The sequence below is a fragment of the Vanessa atalanta genome, chromosome 11 (genome assembly GCF_905147765.1).
Source record: "Vanessa atalanta chromosome 11, ilVanAtal1.2, whole genome shotgun sequence".
Classification (NCBI taxonomy): Eukaryota; Metazoa; Arthropoda; class Insecta; order Lepidoptera; family Nymphalidae; genus Vanessa; species Vanessa atalanta.
Genome location: NC_061881.1, coordinates 8353215 through 8366396, shown reverse-complemented (window position 1 = coordinate 8366396; position 13182 = coordinate 8353215). Strand labels below are relative to the sequence as shown.

The following is a 13182-nucleotide window of genomic DNA, read 5'->3' as shown; positions in this document are numbered from 1 at the left end:
ATTTGAAACATTGATTCGAACCCGTGATTATCATTTATGCTGCATGCGTCCTGACCATTGGGCCGTCTCGGCAGTATATATAAATCAAACTTAACACAAAACGGCGGTAAAATCTTTTACATAGCACACTTTACATGGACGAAAGCGTATTGTGAACCGGTTTAATAAGATCATTATAATTTGTATTAAATGTTGAACTTCTGGACTATGACCTTCTGACCTTTCTGGGGCTTTGAAATTATTCTAACTTGATTCTCCAAAGTATGTTTTAATCATAAATATAAATACTATGAAATAACTTAACATACAATTTAAAAAGGAGATTTAAATGAAATTAAATGATTATTTAATATTAACTCAATAAGCCAAATTACTTTAATGTCCAATTTTTAATCGTTACCAAGCCCGTCTGGGTAGGTTAGCCACCCATTAGCAGTAATCTTCCCACTGCTGGGCTAAGGCCTCCTCTCCCTTTGAGGAGAAGATTTAGAGCATGTTCCACCACGCTGCTCCAATGCGGGTTGGTGGAATACACATGTGGCAGAATTTCGTTGAAATCAGACACATGCAGGTTTTCTCACGATGTTTTCCTTCACCGCCGAGCACGAGTTGAATTATAAACACAAATTAAGCCCATGAAAATTCAGTGGTGCTTGTCTGGGTTGGAATCCGAAATTATCGGTTAAGATGCACACGTTCTAACCACTGGGCTATCTTGGCTCGTTAGGTACCACCCACTCATCAGATATTCTACCGCCAAACAGCAGTATTCAGTATTGTTGTGTTTCGATTTGAAGGGTGACTTAACTAGTGTAAATACCAATACCAATACCAACCAATGTTGGTGGCATTGGCGATGTAAGAAATAAAGTTTTGACCACTTACTATCAAGCTCTATCACTCTATTATATAGATATCAACTCAACAACAAAAAGGAGATTATAATTGTCATCGAGTAAATTATTTATATATTGTTTTTATAAAGTTATCTTATACATATTATAAATATATTAATCTAATTCCACTTTCACTATGACTACCGTTCCGTTAAGGGTTGCTAAACGATTTGTTAGAACCAAACTTGGTTCGGGCGATATCTTTGAAATATTTCAATTTTATCTGCCCTCGTTTCCTTTCATTGTTTCTTGTAAATTATTAATGTATAGCGTGGTGAGCTTCAATGCCTAAATTACGATTATTATTATTAATGGTCGATAATTCGGTCGCCCCTTTTAGATGAACAAGTTTTAGCAGTCGAGTTGATGTAAAGTAAGAAATATATACACTTATAGGTGTTAATATACTTTTTACTGTATATTTAAAAATACTATATCGATATCGAGGATATAAATTAAACCGGAAACTATTCATTGTGTTTTCTTAAAACTTTTTTTTTATTTATTTAATGTACAAAGGTAGAGCTGCAAACCAATAGGCTATTGACATAAGTAATGTTAAAAAATAGGCAAAAGGAAATTTAAGATAATATATACGACACAATTTAAATGTAGTATCAACAATTAAAAAAAAATAATCAATCGTCAATTTGGCGAATATATTTGTTTATAAGACATTACAAATTATTACGTTTGCTTAAAGATTATTTTCGCATAACAAATAAATAAAGATGGATTATTTCAAAGTCACTTAATTCTGATGTAATCAGATTTTTGCTGAGTCTACATCTAAGTTTTGTCGTACTATATCAATTATTCAATACACCACCAATGTAAGATTATGCACACTAATTATTGTGGGTACTAAGATGTTATGACCCTCGTGCGGCTAGTCTGTAAATACAAGTTTATATTGATGAGAAAAAAACGTGGAGTTAATGCTTGTTGACTTCCAGGCAGGAGACATAACATACATATATAATTGTATTTAATTAACATGACTGTATTTTTATATGTTGAAAAAGAGTTACTACTGAGTTTCTTGCCGATTGTAGCTTTACTTTAAATAGTTTGTTAAATGACGATTCAAAAGTGCGTGAAAAAGCCCACTTCAATAAAGAATATTTTGATTTGATTTGATTTGAATACTCTGCCTAAGTCACATTTAAGCTGGAATACAAATAGCAATATTTATGTATGGCGGTAGAATCACAGGCACAAGGGACATAACATCTTAGTTCCCAAGGTTGGTGGCGCATAGGTGATGTAAGGAGTGGTTAATATTTCTTACAGTGCCTTTGTCTATGGGCGGTGGTGACCACTTACCATCAGGCCCATATGCTAGTCCGCCAACCAATGCCTTAAAAAAAATAGAATAATCTATGATATGGTGTTGCATGAAAAGGGGCTTATATAATGCTATAGTGGGGATATAATAGGGAGGGTAGTATAAAAATAAATAAAAATGTCATAAATTTTGATCGATGATTAATGTATTTACATCGCACGTGACATTGGCGAAATAATCTGTGCAATCTCGGCACAAATAAAAGCCAAAATAAAAAATATATAAATATGTATTTACAGGAAAATATAATTATTTGAAATAATCTTCTAGAAATAGTCTTAGTCTTAATTCTAAATTGATTAACGAAACTTTGACGAAAAACTATAAAAAAGTCAGTAATAAAAATAAGCGAAATAATGAGATATCAAAGTAGTTTGGAAAGGAGGAAAGATGTCGGGAATCTCACAAATGGAGAAAGTAATACGATCGTGTTGGGAGCTCTTACGTGAGCCAAACAAAATGACTGGATAATAAAACAGAAACGGTTTATACTCACTCGGATTTATAGCGTGGCCTTCGTCTACCGTGTGCAGGGATAAGTGTACAAGCAGGAAGAGCACTGTTGATGTCTGTAAGAAATTTTAGATATTTTAAAACAATTCTCGAATGACGGAATGATTCGTTTCTCTTGTGAATTTAATTAACATAATTATGCAAATCGGTTGAAATGAACTACTGAGCTTGTCGCTTGTTCTCGGTAGAATTAACATATGAACCGAAATACGTAAACGTTTAGAAGTGTTGAAAGGAACATCATTGATTAAAAAAATTTATTCGATTTTTGATTTTGAAATAGGTCTTACTGTTCGTGGTTAAATATTTTATCTACATATGTTTTTTTTTTTTTAAGAAATAAGGCGTGCAAATTGGCCACTCGGTGCAAAGTGGTCACAATCGCCCATATTGTACATTGACGCTGTAAGAAATATTAACCATTCCTTACATCACCAATGCGCTATCCTTCAAACCGGAATACAAAATACTAAGCTACGCATAAATACTCAAAAACAAGATTTCTTTTTTTTTAATTTTATCATTTTCTTAAATTATTTGTTTACGATATAAAGAGTCACATTACTTTAATTATATGATTTAACATATCTACGCTGTTTTTGGTTATAATATATTATTTATACCATAGTTTTATTATTAACGGTTTAAATCTATGAAAACCGGAGATCATATTTGACATATTTATGCTAAATAAAGTTATAGTTATCAATTTAAAAAACTCAATACTGTTTGTATGATATAAAACAGTCAGGAAAATTATATTTTATTGTGTTGGGCGACACAATAAAATATAATTTTACTTTGAGCTTGAAACTAAAAGTTATTCCAAAATCCAATGATTTAAAAATAATAATTTAAAAACAAAATGGACGTATGTATATTTAGTGGTTCAGAAGTTTAAAATTGTTGGGGGGACATAAGTTATATAGTGGCGATTTCCCACTTACATAATTTATTTATAAATGTTGAAAATGAGTAGATACTGAGTTTCTTGCCGGTTCTTCTCGGTATAATCTATATTACGAACTGGTAGTAGCTTCACTTAATATAATTTGTTAAATGACGCTTCAAAAGTGCTGGTAAAAGCCTACTTGAATAAAGTATATTTTTATTGATTGATTGAATAGACCACGAAAAAAAAATTGAGACATTACTGCACAATCAAAGAGGATAAAACTCTTTAAAATATTTAATGACTAATAAAAAAATGTTATAACTAAAATAAATTATTATAATTTTTTTATGGCAATGGTTGGCGTATGGGCCACCTGATGGTAAGTGGTCACCACCGCCCATGCGCCACCAACCTTGGGAACTAAGATGTTATGTCCCTTGTGCCTGTGATTACACTTATTAATTATTATTTTTAGAAAATAATAAATGTATAAATTACTTCAAGTGAACAAATAATAACAATTTCATTTTATAAACACAAGTTCTATTAAGTCTGACAATTTATGTCTAATTATATGAAATAAAGATTAAGTACCATAATCCAATAAGAATCTTTGTAACGGTATAATTTGACTTAATATTTAAAGCTGCTTTAATGTTAAAATTTTACGTAAGGAAATAATAAATTAATACTGCATACAATTATTTTAACAAAAAATATTATACTACTCCCTTAATTATAATTTAAATTAAAGAATACGTTACACATTTTATAAATTGTCTTCTTAAATTTAAAAATAGCTTCTACAATAATTCTAACTGCATTTCCCTGTAATTCTGAGACACATAGGAAAAGTGCATCATCAGTCATAAAATTAATAATTTACAGTTATATTTATTATTTAATCTTCGATATAATAATAATAAGTATTTAATACTTCATAAAATATTTTTTTTTTTTTTTTTTAAATACTTTTCATAAAAAGGGTATGCTCCGATTTGAGAGATGAAAAAACCAATGTAATGACAGGCACAGAGGGCATAAAATCTTAGATACACATACATACATATATAATTGTATTTAACTAACATGACTGTATTTATAGATGTTGAAAAAGAGTAACTACTGAGTTTCTTACCGGTTCTTCTCGGTAGAATCTACATTTCGAACAGGTGGTAGCTTTACTTAAATGACGATTCAAGCTTGTGTGTAAAAGCCTACTTGAATAAAGTATATTTTGATTTTGATGCTATGGTTTGCGCCATATTGACTTAACGAACAGATTTATTTCTAAGACCTCGTATCAACGTTCCGCAACAATAAAATAAGAACTTATTCGCTTATAACTTCGTGTTACAATGTTATTAAAGTATACATACAATAAAACAATTTATCGAAGACTTAGAGTATACTTACAAGGCAACGGTTGTTAAGACTTTGTAAATGCAGTAACTCTATTATGTTAAGTCGTTTACATGTGCTTCGCGATGTGCACTGTACGATACTTATGTGCTATTAAAGTATAAATACAAGAACCATTTTACACAGAAGTAACTTCGCCAGTGAAGTTATTCTCATACGTTTAAGGAAGTTATTATTTTTATCGATAGCTAAGAATTGCAGAATAAAAAAAGACGCTACATTTGATTATAGATCGAATAATTATTATCAGTTAAATCTATATTCACAATTAGGGTAAGACTCCACTTAAGGAGACGATTTGAACCACTATCCATCGAGTGCTCTGTTGGTTAGTAGATAAACTCAGTCACTCGGTCTAACTTGTGAATGAACGTTTTGGCAAAAAACAGACGTCATCATAGTGATGACGTAAAGCTAAACATTTATATGAGATAAACGAAAAACGTAAATATTTCAAAATTAGACCTCTCTCGTTAACGAGTTACGTCATTGAAATTCAGACAAACAAATTGCAAGCTAAAAAGGACTTCATTACGACCTACATCACTTTGATGTCTTGTCTTACGAGCTCCTAATTGCAAATGAAGTCAATAGACTAAATGGAGAAACGATTGACCAGTCTCAACCAAAAAAAAACTTTGATAAGGGTTGCTGAGATAAACTCAAGGTGGCACGGACTAGTGATTTTAATTGTTTCCTTTCGATTGATATTAGTATTTGATTTGTCATGCTCACATACCTTATCAAATAAGATTATTTCCTGCTTTAAAAATCTCTTACTCTAATTCTTTTTACATTTGAATTTTCTATACCTACTTTCTATTTCTATTGTAGAAGATACCTCTATGTGTATCGTACGTTGTGTCACAAAAAACCTTTTTCTTATTCGTCTATTTTGTGAAAAACGAAATATATATTTAACGTGGATATAAATATTGTGAGAAAACCAACTTCGTAACTTTTCGTGAATTTAAATCAAGTGTAAAATACAAAACCGAGCTCAAAACGAAACTTCATAAGAACGGAAATGACTTGAAATTCAAACTAGTAACATGAACGTAGTAAGTAAAAACGCACCAAACTGGCGAAGACGTCTCTCCACCCGCAGTCAACTTGCTCTTTGAACTAAAACTAACTTCGTACCACTAAAGCCGTTCAAAGCGTGTAACAAAGGTAGTTGAGAGAGTTCGTAACAAATGGGCGTTCCACGCAGTTAAATGATGGAGAAACTCACGGTAAATTCAAGTCTCTTGTTATGCTAATACAGCCCGCGAATTGTTCGAATGCTTCAGCCGCAAAAAGAGATAAATTAATGATTGTAACAGGATAAATTTAATTGAATATACATTTACTAAACTAATACAAGAAACAGTAAATTACGGAGAGAGGTTTCGAAGTTTGAACTAATACTACTTCTGAAGTTTAATCTAAATTACATAAAGTATTTAATTGTTATTGATTTGATTAAAAAAGTTCCTTGAAAATAAATTAGCCTTAACATATTTAGATACTATGCTACTTTTTATGAACTTTTGTATATTATCGCAAATGATGTATCACATTATCATATACTTTTTGTGTCAAACAAACGGATTCTGCAAAATTGGCTACAATTAATGACATGCCATTCTTTGTCGATTCGGTAACAACAGCTATAGTCTTTAAACGTTGTAAGGTAAATTATGTCTATTATGAGGAGAAGTGTCGTAGTTGGAGTAACTACGACACTTCTCCTCATAATAGACATAATCACGATCACGCTACTTCAATGCAGATTACTGGATACACGTAGCAGATTCTCATTCAACACGTGTAGGTTTCGTCACGATGTTTTTCTTCAACGAAAATGAGATGAATTTAAAATACAAATTAAGCATATGAAGTGTTGCTTGCCCATGGTTTTAATGAGGTGTCAACGTTAAGATTCACGTCTTGTAACCACTGGCATTAGGTAAGGCTTTATAGGAAACTCAGACCGATTTATAATTTTAATATTAAAAAAAAATAATGGAAATAGAGTCCGATAATAATACCTTGAACTATATATGATTTCAAAATAAATAGAATTGCAAGAAAATAAGTAAATAAATATTAAATAGTAAATGTTTTTCTACAATATCGAAATACTTGAGCGCTACGGGATGGACGGCAGTCCCTTCGCACCTTCTGTTTCTTAAAAAAACATTAAGGGTAAGAATGACAAGACCATATACGGTCATTTTTATGTCAAAGTTGTACAATCATATGTATATTATTGAGAAATATTTTCATCGTCTAAATTAATTAAACCAATTATCCGTGATAATTCAAATTATCAAATAATCCTACGCCATACTAGGTATGTATATTAATGTAATTCACTGTTGCCTTTATTTCACAATTACGCAAATCCACGGTATTAAATATTTATAGATTACTGTATGTTTAATAATAGTGGTTCACAATTGACGCCCATCAAGACAATTAAATATTTATACATAATGCATGTTTAATAACAGTGGTCGAACAATTGATGCCATCAACGTAAAATGTATTAATTTACGCTAAACTAAATTAAGATGTAATATTAATACACTTTCTATTTATAGCGTTTGCGTAATTTAATCAAATAATTAACAATAAAATATTCTTTATTCAAGTAACCTCGTCAAAGCACTTTTACTTTGTTGAATTAAATTTAAAGCTAGCACCGGTTTGGAAAGTAGATTTTACTGAGAAGAACCGGCAAGAAACTCAGTAGTTACTCTTTTTCACCATTTTAATTACAGAGTATATCAATACACAACAATTATTTTTTATATATCCTGCTTGTCAATAATTACTTAGTCCATACTTTTTAATCGTTAATATAATCTTCTATTGAGTAATATGCCTTATTTGTCCATGTTTTTTTTTTATATGAGCTCTATATTTTTAATATGCCAATAGATTCGACATTTGATATGTGCTACAATATTAACTAGAGAAACGGATTAAGAAGGAATATATAAAAAATGCAATTTTATACTCAACGTATACGAGCGAATTCACGATTCCAGGATTTTAATAAATTGATCGAGTCATCCATTTCAGATAAAATATCGGCAACGAATAAAACTTTTTGTATCACCGTTATCGTATGTTACCTACTAAAGTAAATCGTAAAACAATTTGTTTTAATAATTTATTATAAATAAATTCGAGTATTTAATTCGAAATACGATTTTTATTTTATCGCTTTTAATCACATTAATTACTATTTATTTATAGGTGTGACGACCCGAGCTGGTTCAGTAGTTGGAACATTTCAATCTTAACCGATGATTACGGGTTATACCCGGATTTTTCATGTGCTTAGTTTGTGTTTATATTTAATCTCATTCTCGACGTGCATACATGTGTCTAACCACATTCTGCCATATCTGGTATCAAGCAAAGCGCATTGAAGCAGCGTTGTGGTATAAGCTTCCATTTTTTTTAGGCTGTTATTTTACTTTATTAGTTAGTACTGAAAGTGAGATAAAATTTAACATTTATTTTGATACATATTATTATTACACAATTCAGTGTTTTTATGTTTAGTGCGTTGAGCCGATCTTCGTGATCTTTCGATCTAATTTTACTGATGTTTTTCTCTATCACACGCTAATAAAACTGCTTCTTAGACATGTGGACATATAAAAAGTTGTCGAATCATTCGAATTCGATCAGAACATCTTACGCAACGCCCCCAAGTTTCTCTGTATATATACATGTAATGTATTTCAAAATCTACATTTTAGTCAAATTTTGACCTATATTTATGCAATTATCAAAGAATATATCGTAATAATACAAATTTATAATATATTTATATAAATGTTTTTTTTTATGGCATTGGTTGGCGGACGAGCACATGGGCCACCTGATGGTAAGTGGTCACCACCGCCCATAGACAAAGGCGCTGTAAGAAATATTAACCATTCCTTACATCACCTATGCGCCACCAACCTTGGGAACCAAGATTTTATGTCCCTTGTGCCTGTGATTACACTAGCTCACTCACCCTTCTAACCGATACACAACAATACAGAGTACTGTTATTTGGCAGTAGAATATCTGATGAGTGGGTGGTACCTACCCAGACGGGCTTGCACAAAGCCCTACTCATATGACATTTACTGAGATAATTTTTTTAGTAAGCGACACAGAGACATAAAGCTGTGACCTTAATAAGCTAACCACTAAACAAATATGAATTTGTATTGTTTAATCAACATGAATGTTTCAATATTAGATAATACAATAATGTAAATTAATACATTAGCTTATGAGCATCCATCATTAAACATATTGTACATAGTATTGTATATAAATATTTGAATACCCTGTCAAAGGATTTGCATAATAGCGTTACACAGCCGACAGGCAAATGATATTAATCCACACAAATTTATTTATATATAATATAATAAAATTAAACACTACGTATGTATATTTTTAATTGCTATAATACGAATATAATCGTATGTCTGACTGAATAATTTGTGTATTAAAAATATAATATTGAATAAATTATCTCAGTAAACGTCATATGAGTAGGGCTTTGTGCAAGCCCGTCTGGGTAGGTACCACCCACTCGTCAGATATTCTACCGCCAAACAACAGTACTCCGTATTTTTGTATTCCGGTTTGGGTGAACCAGTGTAACTACAGGCACAAGGGACGTACGTACGGACGTACGACATCTTAGTTCCCAAGGTTAGTGGCGCATTGGTGATGTAAGGAATGGTTAATATTTCTTACAACGCCATTGTCTATGGGCGGTGGTGTCCACTTACCATTAGGTGGCCCATTTGCTCGTCTGCCTACCGATATCATAAAAAAAGTAACAGCCTGAGGCTTGGAAGTTGGCGTAAAAGTACGTAAAGCCGTTGGTTCTGCTGCTAAACTCTTACTGATTCATTCGATCGAATTATAAGAGTGCAATAGTGACATAACGTAAGTTCACATGTTTGATATAGTATCGTTGATACAGTTGGCTTGGCCGGTCAAGATGATCCCGTGTCTCTTGCTATAATGGGCCACCTGCTGGTGTAATCCATAGAAAAAGGTAAGACATATTTTTTTTTACATTAGCAGCCTATAAATTTCCCACTGCTGGGCTAAGGCCTCCTCTCCCTTTGAGGAGAATATTTAGAGCATATTCCACCACGCTGCTCCAATGCGGGTTGGTGGAATACACATGTGGCAGAATTTCGTAGAAATTAGCCACATGCAGGTTTCCTCACGATGTTTTCCTTCACCGCCGAGCACGAGATGAATTATAAACACAAATTAAGCACATTAAATTTGTAAGAACTAGTTAAAATTTCATACGGCACCATCATGTGACTCATTTGCCATTTCAAGTACTGGTGCAAATAAAATACACACACAACGTTAAATTAACTCTAATTATTTAAAAATGTATAATTTAATATCTCAGTCGATATTACAATGCTTTATGCTGTGACGAAAAACTAAATATACAAAAGATTTAATGGATTTCAATTGTAGCTGCCAATCTGTTTCAAACGATTTTAACGCGTCCATTTTCATGTATCCATTATCCACTTAGCATGTTTTCACACGTTTGATTAAAAAACAAACCAATTTGTATACAGAGCCATTTGATACCAATTCAAATGAGGCTTAACAGACATTATAAGTTACACCGACATTTTTCTCCGAACACGTTTCTGTTAGTAAAATATTTTTAAAGCTCTGATTTTAATACATTCCTCCTTATTGTCTTAATGTGTGTCCGTGTTTGTATTTGATTTGTCCGCATTATTGGAAGTCGCATTTCTGATATTTGTGTTAATATAGGAACTTGTGCCGATTTTTCCCAATGAGAGAGTATTTTTCTATATATATATCTGGTTTAAGTAGGCGGTCGGGGAGACGGGCTATCTGGTATCTCGTAATATGTATATGCATATGGATGAACCTTAGGAACTAAGTGCCTCCCTTATGCTCCATTTGCTCTCTCGCACTCATCTACAATATTTTGTTGAGTTCTGGTAGAAGAAAAAATTGGATGGTATCCACCCAAGTGAACCTACACAAAGCCCTACAACCAAGTTAGCCCTACACAATGAACTCGATATTAGGTGCTCGGATACGAAATCACTATTTTTATTATCTGGTATCGACATACTATCGGCGAGAAATCAAGTGCAAGACCAACGGCTTCAAGTGTTTGACAAAGCAAGGGTTTGATAGCCCTTCAGGCTTTGGAATGCTAGTGAAAAATTCTTGACAGAAGAAATAATCACATCTTTGTTCGATCCAGTGTTTGAATTCAGGATCTAGGGATCTGCAGCCACAAAACAAACGATATGGTTTAAAATAATCTATATGAAAAGAACACTGTACCATTTATTTATTTTTTTATTTATTTAAAAACTTTATTGATCAAAAGTTGGAACAAAAGGCGGACTTAATGCCTGAAGGCATTCTCTACCAGTCAACCTTTAGGCCAAACAGATAGTCATGAAGGCGGTAACAATAAATTTACTAAAATATTAAGTCGATGTAATTACAGAACTATTGAGACGTTAATAAAAAAGTAATCGCAAATTCTAACTATGTTTTATTTATTTATTTAACATTTTTATGCGTAATAATATAAAACAGATGTCCATCAAAGAGCTTTACTTCAGAACGCGAAACAAGAAAAAAAGGACGGCTAAATAAGGATTAAACTCAGTCATACAAAATTTAAAGAACAATATTATATATAGAGTTATAACGTTCTAATATATTTAAGGTATTTAGTTTTTCAGTGTTGCTACCTCTAACAGTAAACAATCCTCCTCAATAATAATACGAACCTATGTAGTTTCTGATACATGTGAACGTTTCTTAATACGGCATTTCCATTGATTTATCTTGATTTCATGGTTTATTTTATTTTCGATATCAAAACTGTCTCTCTAAATAGTTACTTTCTAGTACATTTACCCCATCTTTGAGACCAATTTCCGATACCGAGCTAAAATTTACTCGAGTGGCAAAAATAGCTGAGATAGAAATATCTAGATAGTGTCTGATATAACGAAATTGCTGAGACAAAACTTTGTTGGAAAACAATTTAAAAATAGTTTATTTTGCAAGAGATTTAATCAACATTCGTAACGATCCCCTTGTAAGCAATCATAAAGTGACGCGACTAATAATATCGATTTCTCTTTTTTGTGTCTGATGTTAAAAAGGATAACGAGTCCCTTATTTATTTTAGTTACGAAATTATACACAATTTTGGGATTGCGATAATTAATATGATGAATTGACAAAATCTTTGTCTGATCATATGATAGATATCTATTTGAATGATACTCTTATTCGTATACGAATAGCCATATATATATTTTTATTATTAAATGACATACAATAAGACATGTTATTTTTGTAAACATTGCACTAACATTATAAATATTAAAAATTTCAACGCAAGTTTAAGAGGTTTTAGGTGTTTACTATTTCAACTTAAATTAAGAACAGTAATTTATTTATAAAATAATACATACCGTTATTTATCGACGATTAAGTTATACTATGAGTTAAAGTATACCCATACTAAAAGTTTTAGTCAATGATAACATTTGCACGAGGTGTACGCAATATCAAAAAATATAAACATTTCATTAAATATACTCGTTCCGTTGAACGAGTTACACCAGTTTTTAATATTTCTCGCAATGTATCATTCGCGAGAGCATTACAGCACAGTGCATTGTTTACAATTGCTATTATTTACTCCGGATTAAAGAATGCTCTACATTTGGCCGAACGCCAACTCTGGTGTTGACGCTGGGTAGCCACTCCTGCAAATATTATATATCATAAATCATTTTCATTTTAAACAAAAGTTAACAGATTCAATTCAAATCAAAATATTGTATTTATAACAAGTTCTTTATGAGTTCCTATGTAATTTTACAAAATAATCTGGTGCATCATTTTGTTTTTTAAACGAACTATTGATACTATGTTTATCGCCTGCCTTTGTGGCTATTGATCTTTAAGCTATTATATTATCTAGAATAAGAATCGACTTGTGATTTTAAAATAGTTTTTTTTTTTTAATTTTCATAACGTTCTAA

At 31.6% G+C, this 13182-nt stretch overlaps 1 protein-coding gene across 2 annotated transcripts in view; it reads right to left on the bottom strand.

Moving 5' to 3' along the window:
- Positions 1-13182, bottom strand: part of LOC125067209 (suppressor of lurcher protein 1-like) — a 74299-nt gene that overhangs the window by 40844 nt on the left and 20273 nt on the right. For both annotated transcript variants that reach the window (XM_047675666.1, XM_047675665.1), the window contains exon 3: positions 2741-2813. In XM_047675666.1, the coding sequence (XP_047531622.1) occupies positions 2741-2813 (73 nt within the window). The remainder of the gene's footprint in view (positions 1-2740; positions 2814-13182) is intronic.